The sequence below is a fragment of the Anolis sagrei genome, chromosome 5 (genome assembly GCF_037176765.1).
Source record: "Anolis sagrei isolate rAnoSag1 chromosome 5, rAnoSag1.mat, whole genome shotgun sequence".
NCBI lineage: Eukaryota > Metazoa > Chordata > Lepidosauria > Squamata > Dactyloidae > Anolis > Anolis sagrei.
In genome coordinates, this window is record NC_090025.1 from 146,425,520 (window position 1) to 146,446,508 (window position 20,989).

At 42.5% G+C, this 20,989-nt stretch overlaps 2 protein-coding genes across 4 annotated transcripts in view; both read right to left on the reverse strand.

Moving 5' to 3' along the window:
* Positions 1–383: 383 nt before the first annotated feature.
* Positions 384–10,156, reverse strand: PHLDA1 (pleckstrin homology like domain family A member 1). Its single transcript, XM_060777435.2, has 2 exons — positions 9,058–10,156; positions 384–4,806 (listed from the first exon to the last, which is right to left on the reverse strand). The coding sequence occupies exon 1, from the start codon at positions 9,825–9,827 to the stop codon at positions 9,306–9,308; it is 522 nt and encodes a 173-aa protein (XP_060633418.2). The 5' UTR covers positions 9,828–10,156; the 3' UTR covers positions 384–4,806; positions 9,058–9,305.
* A 6,478-nt stretch (positions 10,157–16,634) lies between these two features.
* Positions 16,635–20,989, reverse strand: part of NAP1L1 (nucleosome assembly protein 1 like 1) — a 33,792-nt gene continuing 29,437 nt past the window's right edge. For all 3 annotated transcript variants that reach the window (XM_060777433.2, XM_060777434.2, XM_060777431.2), the window contains exons 11-15: positions 20,020–20,039; positions 18,973–19,095; positions 17,874–17,906; positions 17,461–17,511; positions 16,635–17,336 (exon numbers count right to left, since the gene is read on the reverse strand). In XM_060777433.2, the coding sequence (XP_060633416.1) occupies positions 17,301–17,336; positions 17,461–17,511; positions 17,874–17,906; positions 18,973–19,095; positions 20,020–20,039 (263 nt within the window). In that variant the 3' untranslated portion in view covers positions 16,635–17,300. The remainder of the gene's footprint in view (positions 17,337–17,460; positions 17,512–17,873; positions 17,907–18,972; positions 19,096–20,019; positions 20,040–20,989) is intronic.

Genomic DNA, 20,989 nt, shown 5'->3' on the forward strand with positions numbered 1-20,989 from the left:
TGAGAGCCATTCAATTCTTCCCTCGCCATACAGGAACACATGGCCATCCAGGCTCTGCTTCAAAACCTCCGGAGAAGGAGGCTCCACCACACTCCCAGGCAACTCTGAATGTCAGAATAAAATCTCTTTTCCTCCAATTTGAATCCATTTCTCTGTGCCCTACTTTCTAGAGCAGCAGAAAACAAGTTCACCCCCACTTCAGTGTGTCACTCTTTCAATATTTTAGCACATCCCCTCTTAACCTCCCTTTCTCCAAGCTAAACATCCCCAGCTCCCTGAGCCGCAATGAGATTTAGAGCAATTGGTTAAAGATTTCCCAGTGCAGGTAAATGCTTTTAGTCAGCCTCGTAGACTTTACTTTTTCACACCACCTCATCCAAATATGTCAATAGATACTTCTTTATTTGAAATGGAATGCATATTGAAAAATAAATCACATTTCTCTGAAAGTATTCGAATCGTATTTACACACATTGGTTTGGTGACATTTGTTTCAGTTCACAATATGCCAGAAAAAAGTTTTGGTACATCACTGCAGTTATTTTGCAGAAGCCAATGTTCACAAATCATAAACATTAAAACAAAACAAAATAGATGCTTTGTGCTGAGGAGAACAGTTACTTCCAACATATGATAGAGAAAATACAGGCTTGTCTTTTTTCTGAAACTAAGAATAGTATCTTACTTGCATTGTTGAGATGCAAATTATAAAGCAGGATACCGTGATTCCTCATCAATTAAGTTAAAACGTGGAAAGCTGCTTTACCAACATGGAAGCATATTGGTAAATGAGTCATAATATCCAAGTTCAGTTGTTTAGATCTCTGCATTAAGGAAAACACCAGAAAGGCAAGGAAATAACATAAAGGCACATGTGCAAAACCATATTGTTATTATATCACCACAGGCTGAATGTGTTTGCTAGATTATGGCCATCCCTTATGACGTGCATATGGCGCCAGTCTTGCGTAAAGAAACAGAACGGCATCTATGCGGCTCTCGGCTGAGTGCTTTTTGCTTAATAAATATTCTCATAAGAGTCCTAATTAACTTGGACTGCAATTCCTTATAAACTGTAATAACAATCTGACTTCCAAGATGCCAGTCTCAGTGCGTTGTTCTTTATGCTCATGGCCCTTTACAATGCGGATTTGATACTACATTGCTTCTGAGCCCAAGTGGGATTTATAGCCATAATCCAAGACAAGCATTTACAGTAGGGTCTGGCTTATCCAACATAAACGGGTTGGCAGAACATTGCATAAGCGAAAATGTCAGATAAAAAGGAGGGAGGGATTAAGGAAAAGCCTATTAAACATCAAATTGCGCCTGGCGGGAGGGGCAAGACGCAGCCAGTGCAGGCCGAAAACTGTACCCGATGGCAAAGTTTATGCTGGTTGCATCTCGCCCCTCCTGGCCCTCTGCATGTTGCTGCCTAGAGAAACAGCTGTGGATCTGGACAGGAGACAGATTGCATTGGATAATACAAAATGTTGGATGAGCAAAGGTTGGATAAGCGAGACTCTACTGTATTTAGAGAAAGAAACTAGGCTTAATGAGACTTGTAACTGAATTTTGTTTTCCGCATGGCTGTACAAGTGGCTATGCTCATTGAAAACAATGGAACATACTCCCAGATAAGGAAATACGGTAAAAAATATGACAAATATTAGGATTTTAACTTAATTATACAATGCTATACATGTCAACCAGTTACACATTGCATTGTTTTCAATTGGGCTTGTGTCAAAGCAAATGTCCATGGGATTGTACCATGAACCTGTTGTTCAAGTCTTAAAGCAATCCAGACATGACCTCCAATAACCTAATATTTACTACAAAGGATTTCTTGGCATCAGAGACCAAGCAGCATTCAAGCTCTTCCTCAAGCAGATGCTCTGTACTATAACTCCCTACAACCAGTATAGTCAGAATTCAAGGATGGTTGGAGTAAGGGTCCAAAACATCTAGAAGACATCATGCTGTAGTATCCTGCTTTGTTTCCTGTTGGGATATATTTTGACGTTTTATGGGTAAATACAAAATAAAGCAGACTGAAGAGTGTACCCATCCACACTGCACAATTATAGCACTTTGATAACCACTTTAGCGGCCAAGAATCCATCCTGCAGAATTATGGGATCTTTTATTTGGTAAAAACACATTGCATTATCTGCTTATTAAGAATAATATTTTATTTATAACTCATCCTATTTCCTTGATGCATAATTCTGACCTATATCAGAGAATCCTAAGTGCTTTGCCAAATTTTGTTGTTGTGTGCTGTTGTTTCTGACTTAACCCCAATATGGGTTGCCATAAATTCCAGAATACCATAGCATGCTTGTCAAACTGGCATCACAGTGCTGTAATGCTATACAGGTGAAGACTAGCTGAAGTAAAAATAGTCATAGCTACTTGCCCATACAAGTCTTAAACTATCAATTCTGAAAAGACAATAATAAGGATGGCAATGAAGTTTGTATTTTAGAAAGCTCTTGTTGTCTACAAAATAATTAAGACATATGCTCATCATGGTGAGAAAATAAGCATGGATTCTTTGACACTGCCCTTGGCTTTACTGTAGTTTGATCTGATGTGATGGAGAATGTATCCTTTACCTGTCAGCATAGTTGAGTTATGCATGGTAACTTGCTAACATATTATGAGCCCCCAGTAGCGCAATGGGTTGAACCTTTGTGCCGGCAGGACTGCTGACCAACAGTCTGGCTGTTTGAATCCAGGGAGCGGGGTGAGCTCCCGTCTGTTAGCTCAAGCTTCTCATGTGGGGGACATGAGAGAAGCCTCCCACACAATGGTAAAACATCCAGGCGTCCCCTGGGCAACATCCTTGCAGACGGCCTATTCTCTCACACCAGAAGCAATCTGTAGTATTTTTCAATTTGCTTCTAACATTAAAAAAATGGAGACTTCATAATGCGTTGTGGTTTTTCCAAGTCATTGTTCCCAAAAACAGGAAATCTGACAATGGCAAGGAAAATGTCACCCTGATCCTCATCCAGGAAACCCAATTTATAAGAGTGACTGGTAAATTACTTGGCTAAACAGTTAAAGACATTTGGGACAATTTTAGAATACAGGCTGAGGAGGTTTCAAAATGACATGAGCTGAATCGAGTGAAACATTATGGACAAGGACGGAAATTACAGAAAGAAGTGCAATACCCCATTTTGAATACTTGAATCCAATGTAGAACAGGGGAATGGGAATTATATACACATACTCCAATGCTATTTGACTCCAGCCCCCATCAATCACATGCCAACAGCGGGGCATGCTGGGATCAGCAGTCCAGCAGTACCTGGAGAGCTGTGTTTTTCCGATCACTGAAAAATAAAGACATCATATCAATATATTCTCTATTTCTTGACTGCCCATAAAATCAGATTTAATATATTGTCAAAGGCTTTCATGGCTGAAATCATTGGGTTGTTGTAAGTTTTCCAGGTTGTACGGCCATATTCTAGAAGCATTCTCTCCTGACGTTTCACCTGCATATATGGCAGGCATCCTCAGAGGTTGAGAGCTCTGTTGGAAACTAGGAAAAAGATTTTATATATCTGTGGAATATCCAGGGAGGGACACTCTTGTCTGAGGTAGGTGTGAATGTTTCAATTGGCCACCTTGATTAGCATTTAATGACCTAGCAGTTTCAAGGTCTGGCTTCTTACTGCATGGGGGAATCCTTTGTTGAGAGGTGATCAGCTGGCCCTGATTGTTTCTTGTCTGGAATTCCACAGCTTTTGAGTGTTGTTCTTTATTTACTTTCCTGATTTTAGAGTTTTTTTTAATACTGGTAGCCATATTTTGTTCATTTTCATGATTTCCTCCTTTCTGTTGAAATTGCCCACATGCTTGTGGATTTCAGTGGCTTCTCTGTGTAGTTTGACATGGTAGTTGTTAGAGTGATCCAGCATTTCTGTGTTCTCAAATAAGATGCTGTGTCCAGGTTGGTTCATCAAGTGCTCTGTTATGGCTGATTTCTCTGGTTGAAGTAGTTTGAGGATGCGTGCCATAGATGCAGGTGAAACATCAGGAGAGAATGCTTCTGGAACATGGCCGTACAGCCCGGAAAACTCACAACAATCCAAATCAGACTTAATTAGCCTGAAGAAGAAATACTTGGAAGTGGCTTATCCTGAAGGACATATACAATACTCTCCAAATGAATGGAAAACAAATATTTAAAAAAATCTAGAAATCAAGTTATTTTTTCCCCTATTCATTAAGATCCTGAAAGAAACGCTGTAATAAACAAATATATCAGACATTCAGTTCATAATAGGCTTCCACTTGTTAACATGAAAAGTGATGTAAAGTCATATAGGGAAATCCAGATGGATTGTTCTGGTAATTGTCTTTAGCTCTTCTTCCATTGTTTTCTCTCTCTAAAGGTAGACTACATGTACTCATAGGATCTGTAGCTATGTTTTGTATTTTCGTCCTCTGTAGATGCCCCACATTCAGAAATACCTTGCAAACAAGCTCCCCTCTCTCCCTGCTAATAAATAAACATAAAAATTAAAATAGATTAGCATAAAAATGATAGCACAGCATCTGTCCTGCGAGGCCCAGCAGGCCAAACAATCATTTCGTGAGTCGCAATCAAAACCTGGAAGAGTTGAAAGACTTCTTCAGATCAATTATGGTCTGTGTCAAAATCTGAGAAGACTCCAGTGGCTCAATGGATGCTCCTCTTTGTGTCTCTGATCCTTATGCTTGTCAAGCCCGTTATCCACAAAAACAGCGTCTCTTTTGTTTCCCGCAGCGCCTCTTGAATCCGATCTATAACAACACAGGACAGTGAACTGAAAAATCTAGCCACGTTCTGCTTTGACACATGACAGACAAGTCCACGACTTCCCCCCATAAATGCAACATCAGCTGTGAAAAGGATAAGGCTCTTGTGCAAAATATTCTTCTGGAAGGAGGACAAATGTGAGCTTTTCTTGATCAGTAGTTTAGATTCCAGTGAAACAGTATTCCCCACCTCAAGGTCAACTCACTAAGTCTTCCCAGCACATACACAAAGCGCAATACTGTACTTCCCTAGCTATGTGCTCAAAAAGACAATCATAACATGTGTGACCTGGATGAATGCCTCATACCCAAAATGTATGGGAATAGAAGTGCTTTGGATTTTATCTCCCCCCACCCCCACAGATTTTTGAATACCCCTTTTTTGTGTGTCAGGAGCTACTATTATGGAGCCCCTGGAGGTGCAGCGGGTTAAACCGCTGAGCTGCCGAACTTGCTGACCAAAAGGTTGGAAGTTCAAATCCGGAGAGCAGAGTGAACTCCAGCTATTAGCCCCAGATTCTGCCAACCTAGCAGTCCAAAAACATGCAAATGTGAATAGATCAATAGGTATCGCTTTGGTGGGAAGGTAACAGCTCTCCATGCAGTCATGCCGACCACATGGCCTCGGAGGCATCTACAGTCCAGCGACACAAGTCACCCAAAAGGCACTGTGAGGAAAGGGAGAACTCGCAGACAGATCTCAGACAGATCTCTTCAGGGGTATATCTAGATGGGAAAAGATGAGAAGTCTTTATCTCTGTTTATGTAGTGACTGCCTTTGTTAATTGTATAATGGCATTGAAAACAAAACCAACCCCCAGAGTTGGACACAACTAATGTCAAGGGAAAACCTTTACCTATACTAGTGACTTGAGAATCTGCAAGCTGCTTCTGGTGTGAGAGAATTGGCTGCCTGCAAGGACGTTGCCCAGGGGATGCCCAGATGTTTTACCATCCTATGGGAGACTTCTCTCGTGTCCCCGCATGGGAAGCTGGAGATGGCAGATGGGAGCTCACCCCACTCCCTGGATTTGAACCACTGACCTTTTGGTCAGCAGTCCTGTCGGCACAAGGGTTTAACTGGGGGCTCCTTTGAATACCTGTATTCACATTAATATAGGTAGTGTGAAATCTTGGCAATAGGACCCGAGCCTAAACGTGAAATTCATTTATGTGCCGTATACACTTTATAGCCTAAAGGTAATTTTATACAACTTTTAAAAATAATTTTGTGAATTGTACAGAGTTTGTATACATTGAACCATCAGAAAGCCACCCCTGTGGACAATTTTGAGTTTTGAAGCATTTTGGAAACCTAGATAAGGGATGCTCAACCTGTACTGTGGTCATAAGAGCAGTGCATCATGGGAATAGCTGCCAGAGAGATATAGACATGATCACTGGTTTAGATGTACACAGTCTATCTGTCAGATATATCATACATATCAATGAAATGTTATATGAATCAACCCCCAGACCAGAAGTGGGAACTGTATGGCCCTCCAGATGTAGTTGAATTGTGGTGAGCAGCATTCCTCACTTCCAGCTAAGGATGGTGGACACCACAGTTCAACCATATCTAGAGGGAAGCACCATCACCACTTTCCTTGGCTTTGTTTTTAGATGAATGGTGCAGGTGTGTAGAGGAGGCAATATGGAAATGGCCTGCTACAAGACAGAAGGGAAGAACCATTGGTTCAGTTCTGGGGATGAACTAGTAACACTACAGATTCTAAAGGTAAAGGTTTGCCCTTAACATTAAGTCTAGTTGTGTCCGACTCTGGGGGTGGTGCTCATCTCCATTTCGAAGCCGAAGAGCCGGCGCTGTCCATAAATGCCTTCAAGTTCATGACTGCATAGAGCGCTGTTACCTTCCAGCAGATCTACTCACATTTGCATGTTTGAACTGCTAGCTTGGCAGAAGCTGGGGCTAACAGCAGGAGCTCACCCCACTCCCCGGATTCAAACTGCCAACCTTTTGGGCAGCAAGTTCACCAGTTTAACCCACTGCACCATTGGGGGAGCCCTAAAACACTAATAGCATGGATTCTAAAGGCCCCTAATACATTATTCTCGGCTCCTCGCTTCAGTTCAGTGACACAAGCCACCCCAAGGGCACTGTGAGGAAAGGGAGAGCTTGTAGACAGATCTTGGTCCAGCAAAAGGCAGATGCCCTTCAGGGGTACATCTAGATGGGGAAAGATGAGAAGCCTTTACCTCTGCTTATATAATGTCTGTGTTTGTTAATTGTATAATGGCATTGAATGCTTGCTGTATATGTGTACTGTAATCTGCCCTGAGTCCCTTCAAGGAGATAGGGAGGAATATACATAAAGATTATTATTATTATTATTATTATTATTATTATGCAGTTTAACACCACTTTAAGAGCCATGGTTGAATGCTATGGCATTCTGGGGTGATTTGATGATGAGGCAACCAGCACTCTTGGGCTGAGCAGGCTAAGGAGCTTGTAAAACTACAATTCCTGGTATTCCCTGGCACTTAAATGGGATGTCAAATTGAATCCAGTGTAGCTCAGAGCTTTCCAAAGGATGTGACAGGTTAGTGTGTTGACTGCAGTGTGCAGATGTGTTGTGTGTCTATAACGAGAAACTTCAGAGTCTATGTGAAATAAGCAATACATCATGTGTGGTATGATTTTCATGAGATATGTTGTATATACCCATACATTTGATGCTCACAATTTATGAACATGTTTCTATCTCTTTTAAGAGGTTGGTGTAACCCAAGCATGGGCAAATTTGGGCTCTCCCTCCAGGTGTTTTGGACTTCAACTCCCACTATTCCTAATAGCCTCGGGCCCCTTCCTTTCCCCCCTCACCCATTTAAGTGGCTGAGGGTGAAAAGGAAGGGACCTGAAGCTGTTAGGAATTGTGGGAGTTGAAGTCCAAAACACTTGGAGGGAGAGCCCAAGTTTAACCTCTGCTTTGCTCTTTGGAAAGCTCTGGTGCACCCTCAGAGGGTCTCCATTTTCCTACACTGCCCTATATCTCAGGATTTGACCCCAGATTATTTGCTTTGAATTGGATTATATGACTCAACACCAGGCATGGGCAAACTTTCAAACTTGGGGGCTGCATGGTGAGCCTGAATGGGGTGAGCTGGCCGGGAAGGAGGGGATCCTGCCCAAGTCCCCTGCCTGGCCAGAGGAAGACAACTTTTCTCTCCTGTCACACCCACCTCCCACTTTCTTTCTTTCTTTCTTTCTTTCTCTCCGCAACACATCAAGAAGCACACACCTCTCCCCTTGGAGGCTCAGCCTTTACACCTGCGGTTCCCAACCCCTGGGCTATGGCCCACTGGTGGGTTGCGAGGCCTAAAATAAGGTCCACAGCCAGGGGTGCTTGCCGCCATTGTAGGGGAGAGAGAGAGAGAGAGAGAGAGAGAGAGAGAGAGAGAGAGAAGGAAGGGGAAAGGGAGAGAAGGAAGGAGGGAGGGAGGAGGAATGAGGGAAGGAAGGAAGGAAGGACAAAGGGGGAAAAGGAAGAGGAAAGGAAGAGAGAGAAGGAGGGAGGAAAGAGGGAAGGAAGGAAGGACAAAAGGGGGGAAAGGAAGGAAGGGGAAAGGGAGAGAAGGAAGGAGGGAGGAAAGAGGGATGGACAAAAGGGGAAAAGGAAGAGAGGGAAAGAGGGAGAAGAGGGAAGAAAGGATAAAAGGGGAAAAGGAAGGAAGGAAGGAAGGGGAAAGAAAGAGAAGAAAGGAGGGAGGGAGGAAAGAGGGAAGGAAGGAAGGATAAAACGGAAAAAAGGAATGAAGGATTGGGAAAGGAAGAGAAGGAGGGAGGGAGGAGGAAAGAGGGAAGGAAGGTAGGGGAAAGGGAGAGAGAGAAGGAGGGAGGAAAGAGAGAAGGATGGAAGGACAAAAGGGGGAAAAGGACGGAAGGAAGGGGGAAGGGAGAGAGGGAAGGAGGAGGAAAGAGAGATGGAAGTAAGGATGAAAGAGTGAAAGGGAAGGAAGGCGAAAGAGAAGGATGGAAGGAGGAGGGAAAGAGAGAATTGAAGGATAGGGTGGTGAGAAAGAGAAGGGCCTGAGAAAAGAGCCCAAGGGGCCTGGTTGTGCCCATACGTGCTGTATACTGCCAGATGATCTGGGGCGAGATCCTGAGCTATAGGGCAGTGTAGAGGAATGGAGTCCCAGTGTAGCTCCAGCCGAAGCAACTGGCGGGGGAAGACCACACTCATTCCAGGAGAGCCTGAAAGAAAGAAGACTTGCCTTGGCTTCCCATCCTCCGGAAGAGGTCCAGTCCAGGGCGTTGGGCATGAAGGGGACCAAGGCGCTGACGGATGCGTGTTAAGGCGCATGTTTTGCAGAGACGGAGCAAGGAAAGGACAGAGGTGAGGAAGGCTTCTGCTCCGAGGGAAGCGTCCTAGCGTTATTTGGGAAGGGAATGGAGGGGGACTGCTTTCCAGGAGGCGAAGGCAAGCCGCAGAGGAGGAGGAGGAGGAGACAGAGGGCCCTTCTCAGGCGGAGTTGGAGGCGCTCCGGAGCCGGGCCGCTCCGCCGGGCATCGGTGGTTGCTGCTGCTGTTGTTGTTGCTGGAGGACGAGGTGCTGCTGCTTCTGTCGAGTGGAGCGCACGGCCAGGATGGCCTGCCGGTTCTTGTACTGGACCAGCTGGAGCGTGATCTCGGCGTTCCAGCCCTGCTCCTGCGGGCAGCGGAAGTCCACCTCCTTGCCCTCGGCCATCACCACCGTGAAGTAGACGTACTTGCCCTTGCGCTCCACGCAGTCCACTGTCTTCATGGTGGCGAAGGGCAGCTCCTTGATCTTGGCCTCCGAGGAGGAGGAGGAGGAAGGCGGCGAGGCGGGCACCCCGTTGGCGGCGGCTCCGGGCTCCGGCTTGGCGGGGATGAGCAGGAGCCCTTCCTCGGTCAGGACGCAGCGCTTCTTCTTCCAGAGCTGGAGCAAGCCGTCGCTGCGCTTCTCCAGGACGCCTTCCTTCACCGGCTTGCACACGCTGCCCACGCCGCTGCTCTCCAGCATCCTCCCGAGAGCAGAGCCAGGAAGGCCCGAGAAGCGAGGCAGGGCGGCAGCGTGCCTGGGGTGCTCCCCTCCTTCTCCTCCTCCGCCAGCTCGCCTTCCTTCGGGGAGGGTCTGGCAGCCCCTCAATCGCTGCCTCAGTCCGGAGGCTTGCTTTCCCCTTCTTCTTCTTCTTTTCCTCCCTTCCTTGCTCTGCAGCAGCGCCCAAGAACAAAGCGCCACCGTTTCTCCTGCTCCTGCTGCTGCTGCTTCTCCTTCTCCCGCGCTGGCCGTTTGCGCTCCTTTAAACTCCGGAGGAGTCCGCCTCCAGGGTGGGAAGGGAAGAGAGGGAGGGGAAATCACTTTTTAATGGACAGAGGCAGGACGGAGACGGGGCGCCCCCGCAGGAATGCGCTTCCCACGGAAAGGCTGGCTCATTGCGAAGCCCAGCCCAACTTCTGCCTTAAGGAAACCAACCCACGCGCGCCTGGAAAGCAGAGGGCAGGCAGGACTCTGACAGTCTTCCTCTGGGGTTTTTTTCCGCGTCAGGAGCAACTTGAGAAACTGCAAGCCGCTTCTGATGTGAGAGAATTGGCAGTCTGCAAGGACGTTTCCCAGGGGACGCCTGGATGTTTTACCATCCTTGTGGGAAGCTTCTCTCATGTCCCCGCATGAGGAGCGGAACTGACAGGGAGCTCATTCGCGCTCTCCCCGGATTTGAACCTACAACCTGTCAGTCTTCAGTCCTGCTGGCACAAGGGTTTAAACCCACTGCACCACCGGGGGCTCCTATATTTCCTCTGGGTGATAGTATGATAGCTGGGTCCGGAAGCTCCGAGCATTGCGCATATTCCGCAACATTGATTGTAAATAAGGGGAGAGCAGCTCACTGAGGGCGGGAATATACTTCGTAGTTGCATTTGGTGGAAGGATAGAAATGAGGGGTTAGGATAAGGTTTAGGGGTAATAGTATGATAGCTGGGTCTGGAAGCTCCGAGCATTCCGCACATACTGCAACAGCGATTGTAAAGTCGGGAATTTACTTCGTGGTTGCATTTGGTGGAAGGATAGAAAGAAGGGGAGAGTTAGGATAAGGTTTAGGGATAATGTACATTTTCCCCTAGCATCGTATTTTTGCCCATGGACTACAATTGTCTTACCTGGGAACTTGAAAGTACATGCACTAGTTTAGATACCATCACCTTAAATAGTACTGCTCTAGCATATCAATATGCTTAAACAACTATATAGTCCTCTGTTAAAGGTTGTGTGGTGTATTGGTTTAAGCCTTGGATGACAACTCGAGGGGGTTTGGATCTCCACTCAGCCATGGAAACCCACTGGGTGACCTTGGGTCACTCAATCTCGGCCTCAGAGATAGGAAAACCTCTTCTCTGTTGCTAAAATAAAGGTTGCCATGAATTGGAAACAACTTGAAGGAATGAATTATCTACTCCAGTGTACATGTACTGTGTTAAGGAGGATTTACACATAGATGAATATGTACAGGTCTCCAAATTATAAAGGTTTTTCTCATCCTAGGTTTTGATGATACACAACTCCTTATTTCACACATCTGTAAATCCACAGAATTCCCAAGGAACTGTTTCCACTTTTACTGTACTAACAAGTCTACTTACATTTCAGAAGGCAGAGCTAAACTTCTGCAAGACTTAATGCTATTCTGAAAGCTTCGCAATTCCCACAAATACTAAACTTGTAAACATAGGGTGGATTGATATTGTAGAATTAATTCCGTTTGCCACCATTTAAACTGGCATGGTGCAATGCTATGGAATCATGTGAATTGAAGTTTGGTGAAGCACCAGCACTTTGACAAAGACATTTCTAGGTCAGCCAGGTGAGTTTATGGTCAACCTGCAGCAGAATTGGACCTTGAATTCAATATTTAGTGAAGTCTTCTCTCCCAGGTGAAAAAAAATTAAAAATTTCATTTTTGCACTTTTGAATGGATGCTGAACCCCCACCTTCTGCCAACAGGACTACTATACTGTATAAAATAGATATCTTGATGAGACACTGATGTGAAGGCAGAAAGTAGTGAACAGGTGAAGTCTATATACAACTTTGTCTTCTAAGTGATTGAGTATACAGGAAGTGAGTGTACAGATTTAAGAAATAATAAAAAATGGAGCCAGTGTGGTGCAGCGGTTTGAGCACTGGACGACTCTGGAGACCTGGGGTTGAATGCCTGCTTAGCCATGAAAATTCATTGATGCTTACTTACTTACTTACTTAGGCAATCCCTCGTTGGCCGAATAGCATAGTCTTCCGGGATCAGAATTCTTGTGAGTCTGTAGGTGACTGTGGAGCCCCATTCTTGATCTGCATCTTCTTCCGCAGTGAGGGCATTGGTTTCCAGGTGGAAGGTGGTCCCGGTCGGGGTTGGCTTGACGTGCCTTCCTCTTGGCACGTTTCTTTCATCCTCCATTCATGCCTCTTCAAATTCTGCAGCACTGCTGGTCACAGCTGACCTCCAGCTGGAGCGCTCAAGGGCCAGGGCTTCTCAGTTCTCAGTGTCTATGCCAGAGTTTTTAAGGTCGGCTTTGAGCCCATCTTTAAATCTCTTTTCCTGTCCACCAACATTCCGTTTTCCTTTCTTGAGTTTGGAGTAGAGCAACTGCTTTGGGAGACGGTGGTCGGGCATCCGGACAACGTGGCCGGTCCAGTGGAGTTGATGGTGGAGGACCATCCCTTCAATGCTGGTGGTCTTTGCTTCTTCCAGCACTCTGACATTTGTCCACCTGTCTTCCCAAGAGATTTGCAGGATTTTCCAGAGGCAACACTGATGGAATCGTTCCAGGAGTTGCATGTGACATCTATAGACAGTCCACGTTTCGCAGGCATATAGCAGGGTTGGGAGGACAAAAGCTTTATAAACAAGCACCTTGGTATCCCTATGGATGTCCCGGTCCTCAAACACTCTACTTCATTCAGAAAAATGCTGCACTCCCAGAGCTCAGGTGGTGTTGTATTTCGGTGTCGATGTTGACTTTGGAGGAGATGTGGCTGCCAAGGTAGCGGAAATGGTCAACATTTTCTAATGTTACAGCATTAAGCTGTATCTCTGGCATTGGAAAGAGGTTGGCTGGTGACTGCTGGAACAGCACTTTGATTTTCTAAATGTTCAATGACAGGCCGAGCTTCTCGTATGCTTCTGCAAAGGTGTTTAGAATGGCTTGTAGATCTCCTGAATTCACACAGATGACGTCATCAGCATACTGGAGTTCTATAACAGATGTTGTTGTAACCTTGGTTTTGGCTTTCAGTCTGCTGAGGTTAAACAGCTTGCCATCTGTCCGATAAGATGATTTCCACTCCGGTGGGAAGCTTCCCATCAACAAGGTGAAGTATCATAGCGATGAAGATGGAGAATAAAGTTGGGGCAATAACACATCCCTGTTTGATACCGGATTCCACCTTAAATGGGTCACTTTGGGAACCATTGCTGTCCAAGACTGTTGCCATCATGGAGGAGCCGCACTCGATTTTTTGTTAGGGCACTCGATTTTTTGGAGGATGGTCCAGAAAGCACGGCGATTCACTGTGTCAAATGCCTTTGCAAGGTCAATGAATGCCATGTACAGAGGTTGATTTTGTTCCCTTCATTTTTCTTGGAGCTGTCGTGAAGTGAAGATCATGTCCACTGTTCCTCTGGAGGGGCGTTAGCCATTCTGGGATTCTGGGAGGGTGTCTTCTAAGAGGGGCAAAAGGTGGTTTGCAAGGATTCTTGCGAGGATTTTCCCAGCTGAGGTTAGAAGGGAAATACCTCGATAGTTTCCGCAGTCTGTTCTTTCCCTTTTTTTTTTTTGAAGAGGGTGATGATGGTGGCATCCTTGAAATCTGCTGGGATTTTCTCAGTCACCCACACTTTTTCTATGAGCTGGTGGAGTTGTTGTGTCAGCTCAGGTCCTCCCTCTTTAAAAGACTTCAGCAGGGATCCCATCAGGTCCGCTGGCTTTGTTATTTTTTTGTTGGCTGATGGCATTGCTGACTTCTTCCAAACTAGGCAGTGCTGCAAGCTCATCCCTGATTTGTTGTTGCGGGATTTGTGAGCGAACCTCTTCAGCCACATTGGAGCTGCGGTTCAGGAGGCTTTGGTAGTGTTCTTTCCAACATAGTGCAATTGATTTTTGGTCCTTCAGGAGTTTGGTTCCATCTGATGAGTGGAGAGGCTGTATGCCATGGTTTCTTGGTCCATAGATAACCTTTGTGGCTTTGAATAATCCCTGAGCATCATGGCATTATTGATGACCCTGGGTGAGTCACAATATCTCAGCCCCAGAAGCCTCGATAGGTTACTTTAGTGTCACCATAAATCAGAAGTTAAGGCCACAAAAGAAACAAAAATTAAGTCTTCATTCTATTTATAACTTGTTTTAAAACAAATTTTGATTCTTTTCTCTCCCTGGATTGTATTCTATGATGCCTTACAAAGTTCAACAGCAGACAAGCAACAATGGGTGCCAGCCTTACCATGCACCTCTGAATGCATGAAAGATCAACAGAGATACAGTGATGCAGTCATCCTGCCGTTCTGGAATTCCATTTCTGAAGGCCTCAAATATTTCCAGATTAATTAAACAGCTGCAAAAAATGTTTTTCATCTCCTTACCGGTCTTACCACTCATCTCACTAAGACAAAGTTTTGATGCTATTTAAAAACTCGTTTAAGCATAGCAGAGAATTCTGAAGAATCCCTTCATATGCCATTGAAATATTTAGGCAGAAAGGCTTAATTTTAAATATTTCAATGTAGATACATACACAGTGCAACTATAGCTATATATTGTGTCAGAAATGAAGGTTATACTATATCAGATCATTAGAAGACTATTCATTATGTGTACATCTTTCTTGCATCAGATGGAGGCAGCACATGAACAGCTCATTTGGTGTTCAATACCATAGCACACAGATGCCATCTAGTGTTAAACTAAACATTATGTTTATTTGTATGCAGCATGCACACTACTGCCATCTCCCGAATTGCTTTTATCCACAATTGATGAATGCAAGAAATAAAACAGATTTGTACTTTATTTACATGTACTGTATTATTCAGGCACCAGGCCATGCTTGTCAGAATAAGCATCTGCAAAAGTGGCCCTTCCTACAACAGAAATTCAGCTAACTTTTTGAACCCATAACACAATCTAAGGTCAGACTAGATCCATTTATCCTTGATCCACACAAATAGACGCATACACATTCCTATACTTTCTGTAGCTCTGTAGATGGGACAATCTGTAGCTCAAAATTTGTTAGGCCTTTGAGAAAATGGGTTCACTGAACCAATCGTTTCCTGTTCTTTCCCCTCAAACAGCATGAAAACCCACCATTTCAGTGGTCAACAGGCATGCATTTAACATTACCTTGCACTTCCCCCAGCTATGTTTCAGGTCTTGAATTATTTCCTCTTTCTGACTGCAGCATCCCATGTTGCATTAGAAGCCATACTTAAAGGGTTGCCCAAGTTTTCAGAAGCACTCGTTTTATCTCTCACTGGGACTATGACTCTGGATATTTTCTAAAATCCTCTCCAGATCATTGGACCAAGTATTTCACAAACATCAGACATATTTCATAGCCATCCCGCTTCAAAGCAGAGATACTTATTAGTATCCAGTGGTTAAAGCAAACTGAAACAGAAGTCAAGACAACAGTGAAATTTCTTCTCATCTGGAAATTCATGGGATGGAAACAAGAAGTAACATATTTTTGGGTTCGTTCTACCAATTTGAACCTGATTTTGACTGAGCTTGACTCCTTCCGATTCTAGCATACTATCTCAAGAAAAAAACCTAGATCTATTATTTCACCTCCTAAACCAGAAAGGGTCTTTCACACCAAATTAGATGTTGGCGTAATGTGCGCAACATGTTTGTTTATTCCCAACGCTTTGTCAGAAGTGGAAGCATAAGTTGACCAAGGAGAAAGCTAAATATGTATTTCAAGTTGTAGGCCTTCAAAGTAGATGTTTTGATAGTTTGCTCAATAGTCCGGGCCATTTCAGTGATAATCAACAGATCTTCATGTAAGTGTGGAGAAGAGCAAACCACAGACCACCTATTACAATGCAATCTAAGTCCTGCCACATGCACTATGGAGGATCTTCCTATAGCAACACAAGAGGCACTCCAAGTGGCCAGATACTGGTCAAAGGACATAAAATGCCAAGTTTTTAAACTTTGCATTTTTAAAATACAACTGTATCCTTGTTCCCTTCTGATACGATAAATAAAAAAAATAAAAGAACTTCAAAATTGATATGTCACAACAGTTCAGTTTTGTTCATGTGTGCAAGCTGTCTGAAATAACTCTGGAGATACCACTCAATCAAAGATTGGGCCTTACTTCTATCAAATGCAAATGCAACATTAAGAACCTCTCTTTTCAAGGAGTGAGTGAAGATATTGCTATCTATTCAACATGTCATGAAGCATTATTCTTATAAAGTTTTATGTGCCAATAAATAAAACTGGAAGCTCTCAAAAGGCAGTGAATTATCTTCAATCAAGGAATTTTCTAAATATCATCACTGTAAAGCAAAGGAGAACTTCAGGTGTTCTTCACTCATCTTTCCCATCCAGGAGCCAGGATGGTGGGAGTTGGAATCCAGTATCTGGAAGACCAAAATGTCTCCATTACTGCTTTAAAAGGACAAGTTATATTTTGGACCCTATATCCTTTCAATTTTGTTTGTACAGATGTACCTGGAAGTTTATTTAGCAAATGCTTCCTCCTGGATTCTGCCTTGTTGTTTTGTTTCCTGAAAAGGAAAATCTGTTTACACAAGCACACAACTAATTTCTGAAAATACTAGGTTTATTCACACTCCAGTGATAAACAACCTTAATATGATGTCTCTAGTTTTTCTGTAGGTCACCATCACAAAATACAAAAACTTAAGGAGCGTAAACAAGCAGACAGTTATGAATGTTCCGTGTGGTCTTGATGGAAATGAACAGATTATATGGAAGTAGTTAAATTAAAAATGCATGTCACCTCCTAGTTAGTATGAGTCACTGCCGTTTCTATAACAAAGTAATGAAGGCACAGCTAGTGCAAGCAGACTTAAACCCATTTAAACTACTGGGCTGAAAAAAGACTTTGGTTGGTTCTTCAAGAAAGGATCCTTTCTAAACAAATAGTGGTCTCTGTCAACAGTTCAGGTATCTTCACAGCTGCAGTCTAATAGCTACATGACAACAGACTTCACAAGAACCAAACTATATATAGCAATGAATTAACTATTCATGCTTTAGGGATTTACTGCATTCTACATATTGGCAGAAAAGTACTATTAAAATGCTAGGTACAAGGAACCTACATTTTAAACTGGTTCTGTCAGTTTGTTTTAACAAAATGTTTACTTAATTCTACCAAGATACAAAACATAAGGCTGTAAGTAACTAATAGTTGTGTTTAGGCTATTACAGTGCAGATAATCCTCAAGGCCACATACACACTGTTTCACTGCTGCTTGCATTCTGCTGGGTTTTGATCCTTCTGTTGGAGAGAAGAAAAGGACACATCAGTCTAAAGATCATAGGTGTGCTGCTGGGGGAATCTGCATTTTACAGGAAACGTCCTTTCAATTCAAATATCAAAAGCATATATATTGATTGCTCACCTTCGGGTCATAATCCGGATCATTTTCTTCATCGGCTTCTTCTTCCCCTTCCTGAAACACAAAGTGTTAGAAGTCAAATACATCTGATATTCCAGTATTTCTTAATGCCCTTGGAGTAAATTTCACCACACAAAACAATTAATTGTATTTATTATTTATTTGTTTAGTATATTTATATACCACCTTTCTCACCCCTGGGGGGACTCAAGGCAGTTTAGAACATATTAATGGCAATAATTCAATGCCAATATACATATAATAACATAAAATCACAACAACTAAACACTGACATATAACTATAAATTGAATTATTAAAAGCATTGAAACATAGGCATGTACAACATATAAACACTAAAACAAACACAAAATGAAAATCTGTTATATTTCTGTATCTAACCCCCTACAAACCATACCTCATCATCAGCTTCCTCGCCCTCTTCATCATACTGGGGGGAAAGGAAGAAATACAAGTGAGTAAGGTACCAGATACTTTTTAAAGGAAGTGTTAACTGATAATAACAAAAGGAAGCTTGTCAATTCACTATGAAATGAATGTCAAATGTGGGTAGCACAACACCCAAAACACAAGATACTATGACTTCATAATCTTGGGAGTTAAATAAGAATAAAGAATTTTCAGGTAGGTTGGGCTTATGATAAAGACAGCATGTACAAAGAGTGAGTTAGCATATTCTATTTAACACATGGCAACTCAGAAGCTTTTCCTTTGTAATTTGGGAGAAAACACCCCACAGGAATGATTCCACTGCTGAGAGTAGTTGAGCCATCATTAGGTTTGCACCAAGGATTTCTGTATAGGGGAAAAATCCCAACCATTTCACCTTAAACCCAAATCTATCTATCACCTGAGTTTTTGAAATATGCTTCTTGAATATCACTGATATCCATCCCATCTACATGTAATTTTGTGTAATCTAACAGTCATGTGCACTTAAATATGGAACACTGGAGTTTTAAGATATACTAACCTTATTTTGAAGATAAAATGTTGGACTACTTTTAAGTGTTGTAAGTGCTGAGTCACAGTTACAGTGATTAAGCATGGGGAGAATGAAACCCTGAAGTTAGGTTTGCATCAGGTGTATAAGATAATGAATGCATGAATGGAACACTGCAAGTGTATATAAGAATACCAACAGAGTAAGTTGGGGTTAGGTGTGGTGATGATGTACGGTGAATTGGAGGATTCTGGAAAGAGTTGTGAATACTGTAAATAGCTACAACAAAAGATAAAGCCTTCCTGTGGAAAGAAGCAACTGCATTTGCTGTTTATTGCAAGTATTGATCACATACTATAGACGTAACTTTAATATTGCTTCGAGGTTTGAACTGACAAACTCTGCTTCAGGTTGAAAAAATACCTGTCACAGAATTCAATTATAATTACTAAGACCTATAAACTAAATTATAGCTTCGTTTTCAAGCCCTTAGATACAGCCAAGTTGCTACTCAAAGTGATTATGGCATTTGATGAAAATAATTGCCACTTACATCGTCATCGTCATCTTCAATGGCTTCTCCTGTGAAATACAATACTGATCGTGGGACGATGCGTTCCCGTAGAAAGTGACCAACTTCAAAATCAGCTGCAAGAATGACTTCAGCATCATCATCCTGTGCAAGCATAAGAATTCATAGCTCCATTAATTTGTATTGAAAGAATACAAACTGTTTACTGCCCAGATTCTTCCCATCAGTTTATACAAGTGATACAACTTTATATTACTCTCTCCATTATGCTGAATTTTGAACATATTCTGAACAAGAAATACATTTAATTCCAGTTTGAAGACCTGAAACAGTGTTTGAATTTATATAATACAGATTCAGAGGTCCGTGCCTAGTTATGTAATTTCCTTTAGTGTAAGATTTCATGAATCTTTTCTGCTTTTGCTTTTCAAGACTCCCCAGTATCTTGTAGTTTTAGTTCTCAAAGTAATAATAATAAAACATTATTACCCACTTCTCCTTTTGACAGCATTTTAACCAATGAGTCACCTACTGAGTTTGCTTTTTAAAGTCTATTGACTGACAATGTAAAACCCAACAATAGTGCTCCTTTGTTTACAGCAGTGGTTCTCAATCTGTGGGCCCCCAGAAACTTTGGGCTTCAACCCCCAGAAATCCTAATAGCTGGTAAACTGGCTGGGTTTGCTAGTTGTTGGCTAAAACACCTGGGGACCCACAGGTTGAGAACCACTGGCGCAGAGTGTACCACCAAGCTATCAGCAGCCAACTTATTGGTGTTTAGCTGCACCAAAATAATAGTGTATATTACGTTATACCTTCATTTTGATTTTCATCCCTACCACTGCTCACATGTGCTAATCTGTGGAGCAAGCTAGACTATATTTACTCCCCAATACAACTTGCATCAGCAGCATATTTTTATGTAAGTAAATACAAAGACAACTGAAGACATTCCCATTGCTCATTTTAGACAAATTAATACTTTGTTTAATCGCTGTCAAAATATACCCTTTATTAAAATGTCCCTATGCATTTTTATCATTAGGCAAATAGAATTACAGGACTTACCAAATCTCCACTTTCAGGAACTGCCAAAGCAAAAAACAAAACAAAAATATATTCATTATATTGCAACAATAGTATATAATTATATATGCTTTAAAAACATCTTTGATATTACATTACTTAAAAAAAAACCCTCAAATATTAAATTATCTGCTTTTGTTTTTATGGAAAGGCTTTATAGTCCTGGACACCGCTTCAGCACAGCTATATGAACATAATGTGGGAAAATCTAAGTGAGGCCTATTTCAGGCAAGGTAGAAACTGTTAAGTCCTGGGAAGCTATTTCATGACTATGTATTCCGTTTTACCAGTATAAACAGCCAATAAAATTTTATGCACATGTCTGTATGCATATTTTGATTCGCCTAGGTCATCCTAAGGTCTTGAGTAATCTACATACATTGATTATTTTTACTTTCCCACCATCTCATTCCTCACTTTACTAGACTCACTGTTTTTTGTTAACATTGTTTTTGGCTATCTATTCTAAATTCAAGTTTTTGAAATTAACCAAAAGTTGCAAGCCAGAGAATACACTAAGTGTATCTGAACTTCCAACATTTGAGACCAGCTAGGAAATGAAGACTCACTCTGGAAGATATACACATATGAGTTTTGTCTGCCATTAATACCAGGGGGCTCATTTATTATACGATTTCGTAATCCCTGCTTTGTCTTTCTCTTACAGTCCCTCTCTGTTCCCTTTCTCTTTCTTTTTGGCAAACGTTCCATTTTTGTCTTTTGCTATTCTTTTATTGGTTTTAAGAATAGAACACGTACTAAACAGTGAAATAAGTATGTACGGTTCCTATGGTACAGGCTGAGCACTGCTTATCCTGAAATATTTCAAAATTGTCCATGTGCGTGGCTGAGAGTAATACCTTTGCTTTCTGGTTTCAAGGTTATATGTATATAAAACATGGATTAATTTTCTGCTTAGACTTAGGTTCCATCAGCAAGGTATCTTATTATG

Excerpts from the sequence above, each read along its gene's own strand:
- PHLDA1 (XM_060777435.2), bottom strand. The coding sequence starts at position 9,827 with ATGCTGGAGAGCAGCGGCGTGGGCAGCGTGTGCAAGCCGGTGAAGGAA.